The 22,087-nt window shown below is 40.7% G+C and overlaps 3 protein-coding genes across 3 annotated transcripts in view; all 3 read right to left on the reverse strand.

Annotated features, from left to right (window-relative positions):
* The window catches only part of LOC139199402 (complement C3-like), a 52,683-nt gene extending 45,952 nt beyond the window's left edge, over positions 1-6,731 (reverse strand). The window contains 5 exon segments of the mRNA XM_070828469.1: positions 4,383-4,471; positions 4,632-4,726; positions 4,839-5,001; positions 5,632-5,827; positions 6,650-6,731. Coding sequence (XP_070684570.1) covers positions 4,383-4,471; positions 4,632-4,726; positions 4,839-5,001; positions 5,632-5,827; positions 6,650-6,726 — 620 coding nt within the window. The 5' untranslated portion in view covers positions 6,727-6,731.
* LOC139198784 (complement C3-like) lies at positions 1,258-2,723 on the reverse strand. Its single transcript, XM_070827727.1, has 5 exons — positions 2,646-2,723; positions 2,255-2,375; positions 1,899-2,014; positions 1,361-1,507; positions 1,258-1,263 (listed from the first exon to the last, which is right to left on the reverse strand). The coding sequence occupies exons 1-5, from the start codon at positions 2,721-2,723 to the stop codon at positions 1,258-1,260; spliced, it is 468 nt and encodes a 155-aa protein (XP_070683828.1).
* A 1,614-nt stretch (positions 6,732-8,345) lies between the features above and the next one.
* Positions 8,346-22,087, reverse strand: part of LOC139199405 (uncharacterized) — a 46,872-nt gene continuing 33,130 nt past the window's right edge. The window contains exons 55-86 of the mRNA XM_070828471.1: positions 21,233-21,332; positions 21,038-21,132; positions 20,564-20,755; positions 20,238-20,393; positions 19,820-19,949; positions 19,539-19,607; positions 19,015-19,212; positions 18,798-18,909; positions 18,600-18,688; positions 18,326-18,465; positions 16,865-17,077; positions 16,044-16,107; positions 15,830-15,919; positions 15,518-15,724; positions 15,234-15,309; positions 14,954-15,113; positions 14,739-14,834; positions 14,002-14,152; positions 13,515-13,600; positions 12,508-12,585; positions 12,221-12,376; positions 11,456-11,518; positions 11,228-11,309; positions 11,099-11,147; positions 10,614-10,704; positions 10,414-10,503; positions 10,212-10,339; positions 9,969-10,054; positions 9,491-9,583; positions 9,265-9,348; positions 8,816-8,960; positions 8,346-8,601 (exon numbers count right to left, since the gene is read on the reverse strand). Coding sequence (XP_070684572.1) covers positions 8,457-8,601; positions 8,816-8,960; positions 9,265-9,348; positions 9,491-9,583; positions 9,969-10,054; positions 10,212-10,339; positions 10,414-10,503; positions 10,614-10,704; positions 11,099-11,147; positions 11,228-11,309; positions 11,456-11,518; positions 12,221-12,376; positions 12,508-12,585; positions 13,515-13,600; positions 14,002-14,152; positions 14,739-14,834; positions 14,954-15,113; positions 15,234-15,309; positions 15,518-15,724; positions 15,830-15,919; positions 16,044-16,107; positions 16,865-17,077; positions 18,326-18,465; positions 18,600-18,688; positions 18,798-18,909; positions 19,015-19,212; positions 19,539-19,607; positions 19,820-19,949; positions 20,238-20,393; positions 20,564-20,755; positions 21,038-21,132; positions 21,233-21,332 — 3,714 coding nt within the window. The 3' untranslated portion in view covers positions 8,346-8,456. The remainder of the gene's footprint in view (positions 8,602-8,815; positions 8,961-9,264; positions 9,349-9,490; positions 9,584-9,968; positions 10,055-10,211; positions 10,340-10,413; positions 10,504-10,613; positions 10,705-11,098; positions 11,148-11,227; positions 11,310-11,455; positions 11,519-12,220; positions 12,377-12,507; positions 12,586-13,514; positions 13,601-14,001; positions 14,153-14,738; positions 14,835-14,953; positions 15,114-15,233; positions 15,310-15,517; positions 15,725-15,829; positions 15,920-16,043; positions 16,108-16,864; positions 17,078-18,325; positions 18,466-18,599; positions 18,689-18,797; positions 18,910-19,014; positions 19,213-19,538; positions 19,608-19,819; positions 19,950-20,237; positions 20,394-20,563; positions 20,756-21,037; positions 21,133-21,232; positions 21,333-22,087) is intronic.

Genomic DNA, 22,087 nt, shown 5'->3' on the forward strand with positions numbered 1-22,087 from the left:
GTTTATATTTTTTTACCGTGGGATAGTGAGAAACGTCTTTTTCAATTCCTCTGTATGTATGGTACATGTGGAGAATTGACAATAAAGCTGACTGACTTTTTTGACTTTGCTTCCCTGTTAGTCTTGTCATCATATCTGGGAGTTTTCACTGTGGGCAGGAGAACTTCTCTATTCAACACAACATGTTTGCTTAGGTGCATAATTATAGCTGCTGCTAATTTATCACACGTGGGATGTTTATCACCAGAGCGGCCAGAGCAGCTCCAAGCCTCATAGTCTCATAGTCATTTCTCTGGTTATGTTCGAAACTGCATACTAATGTACTATTTATACTCAGTATGACAAATGTTTCAACTGCATTGTATTCAAGCTTTCTATGTGATTTTTTTATTGATGTATGAATGGTTTCTTAAACGACTTATTTTGAAGATTGTAGAGGCTGCTTTCAGTAATTGTAAATGTTTCCATGCCCACAGTAATGTCACTGCAGCAACTATCATGGGTCAGTTAAGCAGCAAATTGTGTCACTTTTTGCTTTATTTATAGTGGGCGTGTTTTACGTTATGTTGGGGTGAGTAGTGTGAATGTGTATTTTTTTCTGTCTCCATATTAACTGTGTGGACTCCAAGGAAGAATAGCTGCTGCTATGCAGAAGATAATAGGGACCTTAATGAACAAACCAACAAACAGGACAGAGGAAACTCCCAGTGGGAAAAGAATGAAACTTTTAGCTCCTGACATAAATTATTTTTGGGCAGCTCAGATGGATTTATCAGGAGGAGAGCTGCTCTACTCCAAACAAGAGTGGATATATGTGTGTGCGTGACCTTTGGATGTGTAGAAGATCATTAATTAACATTAGATCCAGACTGATATGATCAGTGTGTGTGGAAATTTAAATAATCAGTGACATTACACTGCTGTGGCTCATATGTAACTGCACACAGCGTTTCTCTTTCTGCTGAAGTTGGATCGCTGCAGGTAATTAATATTTTCCTTATCAATGACAAGTTCTCTCAGCCTCAACCCACCCACTATTATTCAGAATGTACTCATCGTCACACTCACACCTATGGGCAATTTAGAGTCACCAATTTAACTGCATGTCTTTGGACTGTGGAGGAATTCAGAGTGCCCGGAGAGAATCCACATGAGCCCGGGGGAACACACAGACTCCAAGCAGAAATGCCCCGGGTTCAATTCGATCCTGTTGTGAGGCAACAGTTCTAACCACCACACAATCTTAGTGTCTTGAGTTCACCACTACAAGCACATTTCAAAAATGCTGGTCAACATTTAAGTAGATTTGAGCTTTCATTTGTCAGAGGGGATGTAGTGCAAAAAAAGGTAAGATACTTACTGTAATTGTCAGTGTGCCGATTTTTGTTCCTGTATTGATGGTAAGCCTCGCCATGCCGTTGGCTGCGGTCAAGCCATGCACTTGGCCTGGATCGACCACAACTGGAACACCCTCTGCCGGAGTGTCATCAGGATTCACAACCTCAACCTGCCATCAGAGTCACAAACAGTTGACGGAAACAGAAAACTACAAACAGTTTTACTGAAACACATCTGATTAAGGTCAAATTAATTCAATTAGATTCATTTTTTCTGCAAACTGCACTAGCTGTGCACTAGATATTATGTCTTAGATAGTATAAAGTGATCCAAATTGTTGGGTTTCTCTTTTTCTCTGAAATCTCAACTGTTAAAATCTACCTTTGCATTATAATGAAAATACAGTAAAACATTGCAATGATAAATAATAAGAAGCATTACACAGCATATGACTTATATTTCAAGAGTGACTGTATTTCGTTAGTGAAATGTTTTCTGAGAAGGATCTTTTCAGCCATACTCTTTCTGTCAGTTTGAGTAAATGGAAGTAAGTAACTTACCGCAACATCGAAGGACATTCCTGGTTTGTAATATTTTGGGGTTCTCTTGAAGGTGATGGTGTAAGGTGATGTGACGATCTGGATACCTTTCAGCTCTGCCTCCACCATTTCACTGCCTGCGAGTTGATGCAGAAACACACACACATTTGCACACAAACTGATCACAAGATTACGTCTGTTCAGTTTCTTCTGATACAGATAATTATATCCTGATATCTTCGTTTCCTTGTTTTTACTCTCATTTTTGGAAGTTTTTATAATACTGAGAGTTGCTTTTTCTCTTTCAGCTGCTGAATACGCATCAGTCACACATGAGCAAACATAGTGAAAAGACACAAACACACAGACTTTCTTACCGCTCTCCGTCAGCACACTGACAGCTACAAATATGGAACTTCCCACCAGGTCATGGATGTTTATGAAGGTCTGTGTGATGTGTTCTTTCTTCAGTGTGACCGATCCTTGACCACTCACAACCTAATGTGATATAATACACAACATTCATCTTGAAATACAGTCAGTGAACAGATGGAGGTACTTCATAGATCCATCCGTAGATAGGAATGTGACAAAAACAACTGCAGACTTCTGAATAACAAGAAATCCTAGACATGTTTTAAGAGAGTCTTGCAGATTTAGTAGCACTGTTGAGGTCCAAGCTGTAAATCACATACTGCATAGGACACACTGACCAATCAACTGGCAAAATGGTAGAAATACAGTAAAAGTATAAAAGTAAGTGCTCACCGGCACATTCTGAAGAGAACCTGGAAAGCTTTTCTTTTGACCGTCTCTATTCAACACAACATGTTTGCTTAGGTGCATAATTATAGCTGCTGCTAATTTATCACACGTGGGATGTTTATCACCAGAGCGGCCAGAGCAGCTCCAAGCCTCATAGTCTCATAGTCATTTCTCTGGTTATGTTCGAAACTGCATACTAATGTACTATTTATACTCAGTATGACAAATGTTTCAACTGCATTGTATTCAAGCTTTCTATGTGATTTTTTTATTGATGTATGAATGGTTTCTTAAACGACTTATTTTGAAGATTGTAGAGGCTGCTTTCAGTAATTGTAAATGTTTCCATGCCCACAGTAATGTCACTGCAGCAACTATCATGGGTCAGTTAAGCAGCAAATTGTGTCACTTTTTGCTTTATTTATAGTGGGCGTGTTTTACGTTATGTTGGGGTGAGTAGTGTGAATGTGTATTTTTTTCTGTCTCCATATTAACTGTGTGGACTCCAAGGAAGAATAGCTGCTGCTATGCAGAAGATAATAGGGACCTTAATGAACAAACCAACAAACAGGACAGAGGAAACTCCCAGTGGGAAAAGAATGAAACTTTTAGCTCCTGACATAAATTATTTTTGGGCAGCTCAGATGGATTTATCAGGAGGAGAGCTGCTCTACTCCAAACAAGAGTGGATATATGTGTGTGCGTGACCTTTGGATGTGTAGAAGATCATTAATTAACATTAGATCCAGACTGATATGATCAGTGTGTGTGGAAATTTAAATAATCAGTGACATTACACTGCTGTGGCTCATATGTAACTGCACACAGCGTTTCTCTTTCTGCTGAAGTTGGATCGCTGCAGGTAATTAATATTTTCCTTATCAATGACAAGTTCTCTCAGCCTCAACCCACCCACTATTATTCAGAATGTACTCATGACCCGACCCATCCGATTTGCAGATGCGTTCCCCGCAAGTGAATGTAAAACATGACCCACTCAGGACCCAAAATTTCAACCCTAGACCATTACAAGACTTTTTTCCTTTTGTGAGTTTTTCAAAAAAAAATTTGTTATGGTGAAAATCAAGGTCAATGAAGTTACCATATATGGTTTCTTGCCGGTCTGTCATGTAGCCTGATTGTTGCTGATTGGCTTGGAGACATCTTGTAGTTCTACTGCCTCATGGTGAGGAAAGGGGCGGCATTTTGAACTCCCACTTAAGTTACCAGGCAGTTATTTAGCAGGCAGTATGCAGTCCATACTATCTGAGTAGGTAGTAGGCTGTAAACCCTCATGTGATTTTGAAGTTTTTCAAACACTAAATTAGCATCCATCCATCCATCCATCCATTGTCTATACCGCTTATCCGTCAGGCTCGCGGGGGAGCTGGAGCCTATCCCAGCTGACTTTGGGCGAGAGGCGGGGTACACCCTGAACTGGTCGCCAGCCAATCGCAGGGCCACATACAGACAAACAGACAGACAACCACTCACTCTCACACTCACACCTACGGGCAATTTAGAGTTACCAATTAACCTAATGTGCATGTCTTTGGATTGTGGGAGGAACCACAGCACCACCATGCTGCCCACTAAATTAGCAATATGGAAAAAATTATATAAAACTTAATGTGTTAAAATAAACTTTGCTAAGATTGGTTGTTTAATGATTAATGTTTTGAATGTAAGCAACAAAATGTATGGAAATACAATTTGGAAAAATTAGGATAAATTACTCACCTGACAATTTCTGGAAGTTGGTAATCTCCGGAGTGGATCCCTGATTTCAGAGAGACTGGATCAAGTGGTAAAATGATGCCTTCAGGGGTCTAATAGTAAAAACATTTATTATTTTGGTCATTTGTAGGGAAATGATCGACTACTTAGCATCTGTAATATTACCTCATCAACAGGCTTTGTGCTACCAGTAACAGATGATTATATAGTATTTCATTCATTTCTGATCTTACTCAGGATCAAATACAATACCACAATCTCAATGGTGATAGAAGCATCAGTTTGGGTTTCCTCATCCCTCTCTACAGGCTCCATACGGGGCGTCACTGCAAACATCCTGAAATGAACTGACACAGAGAGAGAAAAGTGTTCATTGTGCTGCTGAAGGTTGTAGGAAGGTGTATCTATGTTTTAGTCATGTGACTGTTAAACAACTGTCTTTCTTTCTTTTTAAGTCACCTTTGCTGTTGGGGGTGTAGAGGGTCTTGTCAGTCTGGATAAAGATGTACCCGGACTGGAAGGACACCAAGACGACTTTTTCCAGCAGTTGGTCAGGGAACTGAGCTTGCAGGTACACATACTGCTTCATGGTGGGATCCCTGCTGAAGTCTCCAGCAGGGATCTGAATCCAGTATGAAGAGACACAAGCAGTGTATGAGAAGCAGGATGGGGTGTATCATTTGCATAGAAAATGAAACCAAGTAACAGTAATATACTGTCTTGCTAAATAGTGAATATTACTCTCACCTGCTTTTTTTACACAGTTCTGTTTAATAGTGGGTCTCTTGGTGATGGCACAGAATGTAAGTTATCAGTAATTCAGCCGTATTGTCTTTGAATTTGAACAATAATCTACATTATATACATAATGTATATATGTATTTTATTTAAGCAAATGCATAAAAACAGTAATCCGGCCCTATCATAACAGGGCCTCATTGAAAGATGTTCTGTGTGGGAAGAACGTTCTCTACACATACAGATCACATGTGATAATAACAGCTGATTTCAGACACACTGGATCAATGAAAATATATGGGGTCAAACACAGCTGTCTGGTCGCAGAAACCATTTCACCTTTGATAATCACTGCTCCTCTCATGGATAGATTTCACCACATACGGTGCTTAGGGCATTAAGAGGTTGTGCCATGTTCACTACACCAAGGATCTTCCTGGGACTTGTCACGGACTGGCTAGCAATTCTATATGGTTGCAACTGTACACAGATACAGTAACAGTATTTCATGTACCATTATTTGTCCTAAGTCCTGAAAGTTTTTCCCACTTGTGAGGGTCACTGAAGTGGATGCCAGTCTTTTGGTTTTGGTTGGATGGTTCATCACGATGATTTCGACCCTAATGTCTTCTCCATTGCAGTCTTGACACTCCACAAAAACATTTTCTGCTGTTCCTACCCGCAGCATGTTGGGGGCAGACATCACCTTCCTGCAGAGCAACAGCCAGAGAGAAAGAGAAGGTATTCTGTTGGGACTGAGCAGAAATTACTGCATGCTGACGCAAATATCTTTTTTTTTATTATACTAATTTCTGGAACCATAAAACACAGTGGTAGGTTACCATAGATAGTGGTTTACAGAGATATCTGTGTATGTGCTCTTAGAGAAGTGACTCCCATCCTCACACAACCTCTTCAAAATAAAGAAAAGTGCGCTTGTAAACCATTTTCAGATTTTTTTTGTCCCCTTCACTTATCCCTTTAATCATTGTGCGACCTGCAGGTTTATCTTTGGCTCCTTAGGTCCAGGTCTGTATGCTAAAGTTTCAGTTTACCCAAACTGCCAAAAACAAACCAACATATCTGCTCAGATCATGAGCTCCAGCATGGACTTCATACACAATGAGTGATCTATTGATTATCTTGATTAAGATCCAGCTCTGGATCAACACAACATTGCATCAGTGTTCTCGACTCAGTCTGATGTATCTGGCAACATGCATCTTTGTACAAATACAGTCTGACCATATTTCACCTTGATTTATGTGACATGCACTGCAAACTGGGTCACAGCCCCTCGTTATGTAAGACATGGGCAGGATGGGACTGACTTAAATCAACTTAAACGCTTTCTAAATTGGTTATAAATGCGGAGACGCCCTGATAATGTTGTTGCTCCCATTACAGTTTAACCAAGAACAATCTGAGTATCAGGAAACTGAACAAACAAACAAACTGTATGTTTTAGCTCTGTTTTCTGCGAACTAATTCAAACCCAGGGGAATGTGTAAAGGTAAGGCAGGTGAACTTACAGTGGAGCTCCATCAGCCAGAGATGTGAGGGAGGCAAAGGCCAGAGAGGCCAGCAGCCACGGCAGAGTCCTCCTCATCCTCGTACCTGATCCTGATCTGCTGTCAATGCAGGACTCTCTTTTTATCCACACTCCTGCACCTCCATCTCACTACTGTCTCACCCGTCCTACTCCCAAAGGGTTTGTGCAAACAAACACATCAACCCATGATTTCCCAGCAGCAGTTGAGAAACCGCTCAGTTCTGATGAACGTTATCTCTGCTGTGAGGAAAAACATAAGCAGTAGAAAATCAAGGGATAACCAGGCTGAACAAAGGTAAACATAAATATTCAACTGCTACCTACACGCACACACACACACACACACACACACACACACACACACTGTGTGTACCTCACACACTCAACAATAGCAGTAAATGTAATATTGTTCCCCCACTGCTCTATCTCTCTCTCTGATCCCTCTTCTGGACTGTGGAGAGGCCAGCTCTCCTCCCAGAATTACAGCATTTACAGGCCTGCAGCTTACTCCTCCAGCCCCAGCCTCAGTGTGGCCTGTACCAGGGCAGACCACCCTTCTCATGGCAGCGACACAAAGCCCTGCCTGAAACAAGTTTATCAGCGCCATCAGGTATGACCCAAAGTCTGCCAGCTGATCTTCAGAGCAACAGGAGCACACCAGCAAGTCAGCGCCGAGCTGCTAACTAGCCAGGAACAAAGGAGCGACCGGATTCCTCCAGCCTGCAGCCAGGACAGCAAGGACAAAGAACCACAACCCTTCTTCCAGCCTGGCTCATCAACAGGCTAAGAAACAACACACTCAAGGACCTTCTTCCCTTTTGAGGACTGGTAACAAACTCTAACTGGGCTTATATAGCATAGCATTACTGAATACATGTATTGGTTTTGATTTGTTTTAATGGTTATTGAGTTTGATTATTGTGATGTGTTGTTGTTTACTGTGAAGCTATACAGTTAAGTTGATGTTAGTTTGCTCACACAGACACAGGGTCTTGCAGGCTACTAACCATCCTCTCCTAACTTGGCACCTTTATCCTACACACTCACACAAGCAGTCTTACAAATAGGCCTCGACCGAGAGACAAAGCTAAGCTAACAGCTACAGCACATGGCTTTCCTTTTTCTGCCTCTGACCCACACACCAGGGGGTCTGGTGGTTATTTTGTAGGGAGTCAACACCTTCTGTTGTCCTCCATGTTACATTCTTTTGCCTAGCCACATGTATACACCCCCTACACACACACACTCACACACACACACACACACACACTCTCTCCCAGTTAGAGTTAGGGTTAGGGTTGGTAGAAGTTATTAACTTAATTAATAATCATAATACCAAATTGATAGTTTAGTATTTTATTAGACTGAATCAGTTGATTGATATAATAATCACATCACTTGATTTGATGATATTGTGTGACACTGATACATTTAATTTTATATCAGCATATAATCACAACCGATTTGAAATTTGTTTTATTCTACATTGTTCTCTCCTATACATCACTTCACTGAAATATTTATTTTAGTTCCACTTCTGGTTGAACTCCTCAAATCTTATTATACAGTAAACAGACAGTAATCACTACTTGGCTAATTCACTACATTAACCAAAAGATCATATGTATATAAGAAACAGACAATGAGATTAAGACCATTGAATTTTAATCAATACAGTGCAACATTGTAACGCTTGCAGCCCTTATCTCATAGAGCTGAAACGTTTACAGAATAAGAGTAATGCAAAATAATAACAATTTTAAAAGAACATTTTATTTTCTTGAGTTTTACTTCTGCTGACATCCAAAAAATGAGTACTGGTTCTTCATCGTCCTCAAGCCCACACAAACGGGTCTGTATTCATCAGTCTGACACTCTGCTTCTGTGGGCCAGTACTCAATCCAGGTTCTCTCACCAAGTACATACTGATACCTGAGGAGAGCAAAGTGAAAAACAAATTTGGTCTCTGTAACACGCTGGAACATAACATGGAAAAAATTCAATAGCAACAGGCATATATAATAGAGTATTAGATAGGAACACTGAATTTAGAAAACAGTGGTTAAAATGTTTATATGGAGACAATATTAGGAGAGGGATGCACACACCACACACACACACACATTCACATTAAGAATAAACTTACAACTCATTTTCGTCATCTCTGTGAATATCTTTGGATGTGCCCATGATCAGGTACGCTTTGCCGGTCTTCAAATCTAAAGACTCCCTGCAGTGTGGATAACTGAGGAATGTGCGTAGTTTACCCTCGGGACCCACATCATAACTTCCTGCAATTTGAATATAGAAGAAGAGAGGGAGGGTACTTGAGTATTAAATGCATAGCTAAATGTACAATTGAATTAAATTGAATGCTGTTGAATCACATACGACCAGTGAAATCATGCTTCTTGCCAAGAATTCGATGAGAAATACCACTGTCATGTCTGTATAATGGCGTAAATATGAATAATAATAATAATAATAAATATAAAAAGTGTCAGAGCAAAGAATAATTATGTCATCGCCACCTTTGAGGCACCTTACAAGCACATCATTAGTCATCATTAGTACGTTTCAAACATAAACACCCACCTTCTATGATCACTTCCATTACCCGCATTGTGTAAATGTCAGTGGACAAATCATCTTTAAATTCTTCCAGTCTCATTTTGTACGCTGAGGACAGACAAACCACAGATTGTTAGCCCACTTGTTCCCTTGTTTACTTGTTCCCTTAAGGTCTTACTCACATGAACATACACATCTAGTTCTTTGGATAAAAGCACTATATAAATGCTGTCCATTTACACTCCCTTACCGAAATCTATTTTAGTCTCCAATGTAGTCTCACAAATCTTGATTGTGCGCAGGTCATCGCTGATGTCGCCCTTCTTCTGCATACTGCAGTTTTCTGGAGACACACAATCGGCACCAAGTGAATACCCAACTGATGACTGATGACATGAACAAGCACGTGCAGAGGATGTGCATGTAGATGGAGAGTGCAGCTGTATCTAGGTCACACTTTAAGTTAGTTAGACTGCTGCTCTGGTCCCACGAGATCCTGCAGGTGTGCGTTGCTCTTGTTTAATCTTCTCTCAGCCTCGAGTCCCCCGACTTTACAATAATAAACTGCTGCAGTCTACAGACAATACAGGGTGATAAACCCCAAACAACTGATCACTGAAGCGCAGTGGTGAAATTGTGTTTAGGCTTTCCTTCAAGAGTTTCAGATGAAACAAATTTATACTTATAGTAGATAGATCAGGACGTCAGTCAGACATCATCCTGTTTACCTTCAGCACATGTGCATTCGTCACCTCTACAGAGCCGCAGTAGCTGTCCACCTCTCCTCTCTGGGTGGTAGAACTTCACACAATGCGTTTCTACAAGAGAGAAAGACATTTGAAAAATATAAATAAAAAATATACATTAAACGCTTTGAAAATGTAACACTGCCCACGTCTGCACAGTGTCATGTACTCGGAAATGTATTGGTATCAAAGAAAGAAAAGCTTTAGCTCATGGAGCAAATATATGTTTCTGAGTGTCTTTGAGACTCACGGTCATAGTATTCATAGACAGACACGGCAGCTGGTTGTATGACGCCAACTTTCATCGTCTGTTCAATCCTAAAAGCAATCTCCTCTGTTCGCGTGTGAGAAACCTGCAAGTAGAGATGTAAAGAAAGGGTGAGATGGGGATAAAGGGGGACAGAGGTGGGGAACACTGATGACTTACCTTATCCAGGTAGATGATGAGTGAGCCTTTTTCTGACAGGGCTGTGTTCATCTCATATTTTGAAATTGTGCGAGCGCGACCTTTGGACAGCTACACACACACACACAAACAGACATCAGGCAAGTTTATTGACCATAAAATACATGTTATTTCTCCAAACAACCTCATGTGGCTATAAGTGTATCTGTGGAATTTCTTACTAAGTCGAGGTCATTTTTGTTTGGGGTGAAGCCAGTTAACAAGCCAATATCCAAGATTGACATGGTGGCATCACGCTCCTTGTCCTTGTACCTGTAGAGAAAATGGATTGAATAATTAAAATAAAAACATAAATAAAGTGGAGATTAAGAAAGCAATGCCTTTTATCAAATGTCAATTTCAGATGTTTCAACTACAATGTATCCTAGTGGGAATGGGCTGCTGATGAGTTCAAATTGGTGTGAAATCTCGTTCAAAAGAATGTTAAAGTTTATACCATCGTATTTTTCTGATGAAAGAAAAGTGTAAAATTATGGTAAATAATATGGAAACCAGGGACATGGAGGCCAGAGCAATTAAAATGTATGAGAGTAACAGAAACCAAATTGGGAAGGAGTGAAGTAATGTAGGGGCTATAAGTGGACAGGAAATGGTCTTTGTCATGTCACTGTGGCACTCGCAATCATGAGTTCTTGATTGTACTCACAAAACCTCTATTTTCAGCTTGTATGTCTGCATATCTTCAACCAATTCATCTGGAGGAGAAAAACATTAATTAGATGAGCATTTAGTTTATTTGACAAAAACAAGAAAACATTAAATGAAGACACATTACCTGGGAGGAGCTGCACTGACAGGTTAAACCTCTGACAGTCATCCTCTTTTTCTTTAGGCAGAGCGTAATACAGCGACACCATCTGTCACATAGGTCAAAGTGTATCTTAGAACGTGATAAGCTGACAGGCATCTGTCTTAATAACACAGTCTCAACAAGGTAAAAAGAAAACTTCTGGTCTCATCTGAAATTCAAAGGACCCTTCAACAAATATCAGATTTTACTTACTGTCACGGTTGCCTCTCCTGTGCCCGTGGCAGTCACTTTCACATCCTGGTTTATGTTATTTATCTGTTTGAATTTGAATATGCACACACACACACACAGGGATCAGAAGAAAGAACATAGAAAACAGCAAGAACCAAATGCACTCAGTTTCCTACTGCTACAGTAAGCTTAACCATAACCAAATGTTAAGCCTGGATCAGATAGTGTTTTGGCAAACACTACCTAATGAGGGAACAGACTTCGACACTAGAGCTGTCATTCCAGCTCACTTACAGTCAAGATGTTCATGAAGATAACTGTATCATAATGTATCATCAATGGAATTAATCTGCAGTCCAAAACAAGAAAGTCCAAAACATGACCTGCAACAGACGAGGCTAGCTGACAGCTCGAAATAACTCGCGCTCTGTTATGTCAAAATAAAGGAGTTATTAATCACTTGCAGTCCCTGTCAACCGGTTAAGGGGAATGAGGAGTCAGCAGTCATTGACGGTATAAAACTGTCAATGAAATAGGTTTTACAAAAATTGTGAATCACTACAACTGCAAGAAGTCAATCAGCATATAGGCACAGGTTTTCATGAAAAATATTAGGCTGATTGGTAGTAGTAGCGAGATTAGCTGCGGACAGACTGACACACACACACACACACGTCCAAACATGACCAAATGCATAATCCCCACCAGGCTTACATCTGGCGGAGATAATAATGATAATAATATGCCACTGTAAGTTTGTTTGTATGAGACAGTGTGTGTTCTCACTTTAGATGTTCTTGTGGTGTAGTGGTTTTCTCTGTTGAAGTTGTACTTTTCAAGTTTTAATCTGCCTGGAAACAAGATGTCCACATTCAAATCATACTCTGGTTCTTTAGCATTGGCCCAGTAATCAGCCACAGCCTGGTACACCATTATAGTGGCCTGTAGAGAAAAAGAGTGAGGGGAAGAAAACAAGATTTATGAAAAAATAGGTTATTAACCAAGATTAGCTGAAAGAAAAATGAGCTACATAACTGTATCAATATAATATAATATCAATACTTATGTATTACCTGAGTTGATCCATAATGTCCGCCCACCTTCTGCTGTTGGTTGAACCATCTGACAATAGGTCTTGCATCTTCATAGGCCTTTTTTAACAGAAGGTAAGTAAATTGTTGAAATGTTCTGTGATTTTTGATTACACTTTAGTGAAAATAGAATAGAAAATTGCAAAGGGAGGGACAGAGTGGTTCACAGAAAGCCTCTGCTGTTATGTGAGAACCTACTACTTGAGCTGTTGTCAGTCAAGACTCCTTAGCCACTGAGGCCCCCAGAGCCCCACAAAAAGCATCGGACCACAACTCTACTGTAGCAGCCTAAGTCAGACATCAACTCACATAACGACCACAGTGGCACATTTTGATCAGGGGAAGGCAGCAGAGGCAACCCTTTCCACCCTCAGCAGAGTACCCTGCACCCTGGAGAGGAAGCGTCACTGCAGAGCTAAGAGTATATGCCCCTAGGGAGCAAAGAAGGTATGTCACTACTGCTTTAGGCACCTGAACTGGGCCCAGACGGAGCTGAAAGTGGTGAGTCTGTAGCAGACCAGGCACAACTGGTAAGACAGTACTCACACAGAGAGAGACAGTGGTTAGTTATTCTGGGCTATTAGACTGCGACACTGTGATTTGAGGCAGACTCCTGGAAATGTCGGGAGACATTTCACTTCGTGGGAGAGTGTGTGGTCCATACGGGGTTAACAGACCAACTGCACAATGCTCTTGTGGTAAATATTTGTTTATAAAACACTCAATGCACATGAGAGGCCCCCCTCCAATTTCGAAATTAAGAAACACAGAGATATTTGATAGTTTTAGTATATTATTTGTATCAGTGATAGCACCACAGAATGTAAATCACAAGTGTATCTGTGCTGTTTAGTTAGATATATGTTTAGTAAACACAGCATTAATCCATGTAATTAAATGTGGTGCAACATTTTGAACCTGAGCATGTTTCATTCTGAGCATGTAACAACGGCATCCTGGTGAAAGACATATAAGTGGGAAATGCTCACCTCAGCCTTGACCAGAGCAAGAAGAGCATAAGCTGTGGCCTCCAAGGTGTAAACAGGTCCTTTAGGTACTGGCCAGTGGGACTTGTCTAAGGAAAACACAGACAAATATCCTTATTATATTATACCTGAAACAAGCTTCATTTATTATTAATTCCCCAATCTTGGATTTTGGATCTAAACAAAGGATTTATAAAGTCAATACCAGTATTGATATTTGAGGGAAATATAAGATGTTTTTAAAATAAACACAAACATTTTTGATAACAATATCTTAAATTTGTTATTCAAAAATGTTAGAAATACATTTACTGAGCAGGACCTCTCTATGGTAATGAGACGCTGTTTTTAAAAATATATCTTCAGATTTCTGTACTGAGCAAAAAAAATCATGCATTGATAACCCATTGGTATACCACTGTGGATTTGTAATATTTTTGAATCTATACACTTATTAACTCTATTTATAAATATTAGATTCAGTCAGCACCTGCAGAAGCAAACTTCAAGAGAATCTCCTGGTTCAGTTTGTTTTCATTGGCCAAGGCATATGACGTCATGGCAACAGCATATGAGTAGGTGAGGCTGGGCAGACGCCTCTCCAGGTAGGCCACTGCTTTGTCTACACTGCCTGTCAGACTCTGGACAGAAGAAAAAGAAAGGCAGAGAAGAAGAAAGGAGAATATGGAGAGTCACAGTCACATAACAGTAATGCATAACACTTCTGTTCAGGAATGTTGCAACATTTGATCCTGGGACAATAGCTGAGCAGAAAAATGTTCTGGTGCCTCGCCAACGATCACGTGACCACAAATGAGGCTGTATTATGTCACACTTGTATCAAACAGGTGGTTTTAATATGGGGTGTCCTTGTTAATCTGCTACAATATTGAAAGACAGTGATGGCAAATGTTAGCTTGACTAGATTTGACAACATCTGGCAGTGCCTGGTGGCTAGAAATGCAAACTGATTATTGTCTACTTCTGTCTGAGGTGAAGAACCCATTGATCAAAAAATTATTAAGTATTTTGAGTGTATAAACATACCATTGTAAACTATGTTATTTGCCTCTCAAGAACGTACAGCTGGACACGAACAATAAAAGTCAAATTGCTTCATAGTGGTTCTGTGCTTCAGGCAGCTTGGTTTTTCCCATCACTAGTGTGGAGCAAATAAATGAAGTAATAAAAGAAGTGAGGGGAAGAGAAAACAGAGGAGATACTCACATTAACAGAGGCAGCACATAGTGTGCGTGTCTCCTGCATAGCGATGAGGCAGAAGGCCGTCATGGAGGCGTCTGAATCTCTGCCTTGCACATCACCCTACACATGTACACACACACAAGCAAGTTTTTATTCTTATAAGATGACTGTCAATGACATGTAATTGTTTTCATCTTGATTATCTTTTTTGAGCAAGTTAATGAGGTCAGTGGACGCACACGCATTGCATTACTGTACACATATCCAACTTCTCTAAACATGCCGTCAGGTTGCTGTGCGTTGAGAATCAGAAACTTGACAGCGTCACAGATGTGGCCGCTTTGCACTGCAATCAGACCGTTGGCCATGGCAAACACTTTGGCAACATAGGCTGTCAACCTTAGAGAGGAGAGGAGGTGTAACAGTATAGTTTTATTTATTGGCACATGACTTACATCCAGTCAGAATCTAAGTAGGATTTGTAGACAACTGAAACACACAAATCTGTGGATGACTCACCAGGAGCTACTTTGGCGCTTGGGCCATACAGCAAAAGACCCATCAGTTTTACGGTATGTGAGCTGGTTCCGGTAGCCTGGAAACAAATAAAAACACACAACCTTTTAACTGACTGATGAGTCCTGTTTTTTGTGATTGGAGCATCTTTCAAATTATTGGTATAGTTTTTATTTTGTATATGTGTTTGTGTGTTGCATTCAGACCATTTATTCTCAGTGGCCAAGATTCTAAATCCCACAGAGTTTATGGTATGTGTGCTAATGAATACTTCTGTGTGTTCCTACCTGTTTTGATGTGTTGGAGGGCTTCAGCACGTTTCTGGAAGCCCACAGCTTCCCACTGGTTGGTTTTGTCCAAATATGTGGTTGCAATGACAGGTAGGGTCATGCCGGCCATGTTCTGCTCTCCACAGCCTGAGGGCTGGACGATCAAACTACCCATTGAATTCCCACCAACGGCGTTCTCCAGCAGTGCAGCTACTTGTTCTCTCCCTGCACGCACATACACACAAACAAAGAAGAAAAGCATTATGCATTATAAACCAATGGTAAGAAACAATTAAACAGACATGTTGAGGTGATCTTTTCCAGACAGACCTGTCAAGGAGATCTGCGTGCCTGTAGGTGAATGTGGTACCAAATCTTTCAAGGGAATTCCACTGTTGATAACTTCTACTTGTTTACCACCTAAAGCAAGAGTTGGGTAATCAGTTAACAAGTGATAAACACATAATATTATATATCATATATATATTATATACATATATTATGTCATACATATATTTTGTCGCAATGTAATGGGTAAACTCACCTACACCTTTAGTAGTGGGGTTTAGAGTAACAATCTGAGAAGATTTAACCAGCACGCCCTCTGGCTGAAAAAACAAGAGAAAAAGCAAGATACAATATGGTTTGCTTATTAAAATATTCTCTTTCTCTTTCTTCATTTCAGATCATACATATAAATTTGCATCAAAGTTAAGCCCCAAAAGATGTCTGTTTCTCTATACTGACTTGCTGTTCATATCCCCTTTCCAACCGACAGTCAGTGCTGCTGTTAGTAAAAGCACGACTACAATTACTCCCAAACCTTAACTACGTGGTTATTGCTGTAACCATGACGACAAAGCTCCTGCAACCTTAAGAAAGTAATCATTTCATCCCAAATATGATGCACCCTAAACTTATCAATGCACTTAAACTCAAATTAAAAACTAAACCCTAAACAATTATTCTTTCCCATAACCTAACAAAGTTCTTTTTTGTGCTTAAACCTAACCAAAAACTTAACCACAGCGTTGCAACATGAACAAATTGATTATCTAATTTCTAAGTGATATGTAAGGATTTTGGATGGCACAGACACATGATATCATCCAACTGATAGGGACGTCAGATCAGAAGACGCTTCTATGAGTATATACACATTTTTTGTTATTCAATCTGGAGGAATTGTTGAATATCACTTGATTACACTCTCAAAGAAGTGGCCATTCACAGTATCCCATCCCAGAGTGGCTGCAACTACCTGACAGTAGCCACAAATGCGTTACAGGCCTGAGACAAAATGTAATTTGAGCTGAGTGGTATAAAACCACTCTTAGCCCACGACATGGAGCACACTTCTCTTACCACCACCCGAAGCATCTTCATGATTCCATCACTGAACCCTGAGTCTTTAATGGCTGCTTTGACCTCAATGCGGTATTGTCCTTCCTTCATGGGAATAATGATGAAGGGTACAGATCGTGTAGATTGGTGCCCAACTCTGACCTCCTGACGATACTTCCCATGTTTTGAGGCTGCGCTGCACACATGCTTCTCTTCAATCAGCTCCACACGCACCTTGAAGACGAGACAAAGGTGGAGAAAGATACCGATAGGTGTATTTGATCAAAGATAAAGGCCCCCATTGAGTGGATAGTAAGGATCATAAATCAGCAGTTTTATTTTAGGTCACTAACAATGATGCATCCCTAATTTGATGTAATGCTTTAAGTTTCCACAAATTCATCTTGAGAATCAAAAGGCACACTGTAAATATTTCAACATGGGTGCCCTAAGTCTGCAGCCAAGACATATCAGACTGGAGAAAGGATTTCATTCATTCTCTTTTGTGCCGCACCTTGTACAATTCCCAGTATTAAAGGGGACATATCATGCAAAATGCACTTTCAACATAAAAATGTATCCCTGGTGATTCTAGAGACTCAAACTTAGAGAAAAGACCCTCCTCTTCCCTTTTTTCTCCTCCTCCATCTTTGAGTAAATGTGTGAGAAAATGCTGTTTAGGTTTGTTCCTGTTTGTCACACACATACAATTTCTCACAGTGACTGTAAAACACAACAGTTATTTGACAGGTTAGCATGTTGCTTGGCTCATGGGGCTACTTCTCCAAAGACAGAAAAGCTCATGTAGAGGTTGGTGGGGGGTGCTTGCTCATGCATGTGGGAGTTGACCAATCAGAGTAGACAGAGCTGTTATGTCTCCTCGTGTTTGTTAAGTTGTCTGTGTTCACTGGCGTGTGGTCTTGTCTCTCACTTCCTGTTTTATTGTGAAAACTAAACTCTCCTCTCGTTTCAGGCTCTTGACTTCCTGCCCTTGTGTGTTTCCCGCCTGTGTGATTGTCCGCCCCGCCCTGATTGTTTCCACCTGTTCCCCATTACCTTGTGTATATATTGTCTGCATCTCCCTGTGTCCTGTGCCAGATTGTCTTGTCTTGTCGAGCGTTCAAGTTGCCAATTATATCTTGCCAAGCCTTTGGACTCTTTTGTGACAATTGTATCTTGTTAAGTATTTTGTCATTGCCCACGTCCGTAAGTATTGGTTGCCTGTCAGTCCTTATTAAAGTGTTCACCTGTCTGAGAGTTTCCTGTCTTGCTTTTGGGTTCTACCTGGTCCAGTGCCTAGCCTTGATAAGAGCTTTAAAGAGGGGGGCTTTAAAGAGGCTAAAATGGAGCAAGTTTTTTTTTTTTTTTAGCATTACAACATAAATTGCTGTGTTTGCCCTTTTGTTTGCAAACTTCCCAGAAAAACATCATGGTCTTATCGGCTCTATCCTGAAACACTGGAGCAGAGTGACACAGACTTACAAGCGCATCATCTGGGCTGTAGTTGTGGAGGATTGCTTTAATTTCCACCTGCTCTCCCCGGACAGCAGCGTAGGGCAGTCTGAGATCAATGAAGAAATCCTTCCGAACAATTACCTCTAACGAATCGCCAACACAGATTCCTTAAAGATGAGGGACAGAACAAAACATGTAATCAAACAGAGAAAGAATGAAAAGTGTAAGGGATGAAAGAGGAGCATGTCTAAACTGAAACACAACTGACACTCAAGACAGATTTTAGTCACTGAATCCTCACCGTGAGTTCTCGACAGGCTAATGCCAGTGAACTGCCAGGTTGTGATTGAATCTTGCAAAGGAACATTCTTCTCAAAAGATGTGGTGCCACTGAAACAAAGAAAGATGTAAAGAGGTAAAGGGTAGCTGTAAATCCTAGTGGTGTCGTTAATGAAGTTATTGGTATGTCTCTAGTGTTTATAGGTGTCAGTAGACTCACCAGTTTGGTGAATTTCCAGGGCAAGCAGGCAGTTTGATATCTGACCACAGCCAACTTTCAGGGAACTTGGTGCGGGTAAGGATTTGCCAGAGACTGCCTTCATCCTCCTCACCTAAAGTGTCATTAAAAATGTTACTATTGTTCTTTGGGAGGCAATGACCAACTACCAGTGTGACCATGGAAAGTATTCACCCCATCCTATGTCCCCATCTCTTACTGCGAGCCAGTTGGAGGCTTTCCTCCTTCTTATAAGCTCGCTGGCTTTCCATCTCTTTGCAACAGTGCAGGAAGGCCTCGACACAGGATTGACCGTCCGTGATGTACTCGCTGCGAATCTCACAGGTGTACGAAACCGGGGTGTTCTTCATGCCATCTGAACAACAGTCACGCTGTAGTTGGTCTTGATATTTACTCACTGGAAAGAGGGTTGTGGAGGAGAGATAGAAGTGAATTCAAAAGTTGTAAATGAAACTTTTTCAAATGAGGAAAATAAAAATAGAAATTGTCCTTCTAGTTGAGTCAAGTCAGTTTTATTTACATTCCCTCCACCCTTAGAATCTTGATTTGAATAAGGAAAAAATGGGAAAGGGAAAAATCTGGTTTCCTCTCTCTACACTATTGGACAGACTTTCAATAAAAGTAGCTAAAACGAGTTTCAGCTCACTTTAAACCTGATCTATGTGACAGAAGATGACTGAATATGTGGTTACTGGGTAGTCCAGAGTTGCTTGTGGTTCTTACATAAGCTGGTTGTGACGTCCATTATTGTGGTCCTTTGTTTCCTCCTGCTGGGGGCCGGACATTTCAGTTCTGGAAATGCAACACAGACTAGATCTTTAACAGAACCCAACAAGGTGAGACGCAGACTGGATTTCTGCTTGGTATAAATGATATCATGCTCTGAAAATCAGAGTAAGGTAAGACGCGTGGACGAGATGCAACACTTCGAATGAGCACTCGAATGAGGAAAGCCTCTCACTATCTAGTAATATGTCATGGGTATACCAGTGAGGTAGTGTTACCTTGTCTGTATACAGTCCCTGAAGCCGTGCTGGACTCGAACAACAGCCCAGCATCATAGAACACACTCATACCGTCCTTTCCTCCACCTGGGGTGCAGCCTGTGTCATACGTCTCTACAAGGTCCCACACCTGAGCAGGGTGGAGGTCACACACACACACACACAAAGAAAGAAAGACATACAGACAAGACTTAAGGTTACAGTGTGACAGGTAAACAGACATCTGTAAACAGTTCTGATGTGGCATTAGAAACATGTAACATGCAACATATTTGCTGCAGGACATATTTATACTGGACATTGACTACTTGAAGCACTATTTGAAGCAACACGCTAACAAACTTGAAGGTAAACGTGTGTAATTTTTATTTGATATGTAGCTTTTCAAATCAAACCACTTTAAGAGTATAGAAAGTGCCTTTTTCTGGGTGAGGCGGTGCTTGTTGTTGAGGACATAGACGCCTTTGTCAACTGCCACCAGTCCCACTGTGGCCCCAGGGTCTCCAGTGACCTTCAGACCAAACATCTTGCGCGGCTCAAAGGATGGAACGGCTCTCGATGATTCCAGTTTCAGCTAAATGTGAATGACAGGCCAAAAAATGAGACATGCAGTTTTGTATTTGTTAGCAGTTACGCACATGAAAAATATGTCCTAGAAATATACGACTATGTCTGTCAGATTGTGTGTGTTGGGTGTATTCTTTGTCCACTTAATTTCTGCTATATCAGTGTTGTGTGTCTCACCGAACCCATGCAGGAGTCTTTCACATCCACCCAAACAGAATCTGACACCACTTCATTGCCATCTGTATGGTAGTACGCTATGATGCGGAATGATGGCAGCATTTCTTTGGTAATGGAAAGTGTCAGGGAAATCAGTACTTCGCCACTTGTCTTGTAACGACCATTTGTCACCAGCTGACCTCTGCTCAGGACCTATGGACACACATTTAGACATCAGCACTCATCCAACTTGTGACTATGTGGGATAAAGGAATAAAAGAATATATATATTGTTTTGTTTTGTTTGTTTTTTCTCTCAATTTTTTATTTGCATTTATTTTTTGATTTTGTTATATACCTTATATAGTTTGACAACTGACTAATTTCTCTACCTTTTCTGTCTCCTTTGTTGCTGTAACAAGTAAATTTCCCCGGGGAGGGATAAATAAAGTCTATCTTATTTTATCCTATCTTATCTTATCTTAAATCTCTTACCAGGTATGTGATGTCACAGTTTTGGTTTGACTGCCTTTTGAGGATGAGGTTGATTGTCATGTTTTTTCCTAATTCCATCTCAGCTGTATCAACACCTGTGAAAATTACATGTTGCAATGAGTGCTGGAAAGTCAGTAGTCCGAGTGCATGGTGCGCACTGCCACCATCATGAGCAAAAAGTTATCTATTCCTCACCAATGTGGATGTAGCTGTTGCTTTCGGTGGTATACGGGAGAGCTGTCATGTTGGCTGATGCTTGTCTGTCATGTGAAATATGAGGATCATCGGTCTTTGTCTGCAATCAAGGAGACACAATGTTAGTGTGACGCCACAATTGTGAAGTCACAATTATGATAATGTATTTTGTGTTTATAAGCAGTAGCAACATGCTTTTAAGGTGTCCACAGTAGGCAATGCATTTGTTTTGTTGTGGGGAATTAACATGTCATTCCCGCCTTTGGCCAGCAGGAGGCAGCGGGGCACTTTGTGTTGTGTGTTTGCAGCAGTTGCTTTGTGGCTTTTGCGGCATCACGGTCTGTTTCCCTCATTCTGCTGAGCGAGGCTGAACGAGCGGAAGCAAAGTTGCCCTGTCTCATTCATTTGTTCTGTTTGCAGAATTGATAACCTGTTTACTTGGTACCAGCCGGTACCTGTAACATTAGCATACACAATCAGCTACATAGATAATACAGTGGGGCAAAAAAGTATTTAGTCAGCCACCAATTGTGCAAGTTCTCCCACTTAAAAAGATGAGAGAGGCCTGTAATTTTCATCATAGGTACACTTCAACTATGAGAGACAGAATGGGGGGAAAGAATCCAGGAAATCACATTGCAGGATTTTTAATGAATTAATTGGTAAATTCCTCGGTAAAATAAGTATTTGGTCACCTACAAACAAGCAAGATTTCTGGCTCTCACAGACCTGTAACTTCTGTAAAGGCTCCTCTGTCCTCCACTCGTTACCTGTATTAATGGCACCTGTTTGAACTCGTTATCAGTATAAAAGACACCTGTCCACAACCTCAAACAGTCACACTCCAAACTCCAC

This window comes from Pempheris klunzingeri, chromosome 3 (assembly GCF_042242105.1).
Source record: "Pempheris klunzingeri isolate RE-2024b chromosome 3, fPemKlu1.hap1, whole genome shotgun sequence".
NCBI classification, from domain to species: Eukaryota; Metazoa; Chordata; class Actinopteri; order Acropomatiformes; family Pempheridae; genus Pempheris; species Pempheris klunzingeri.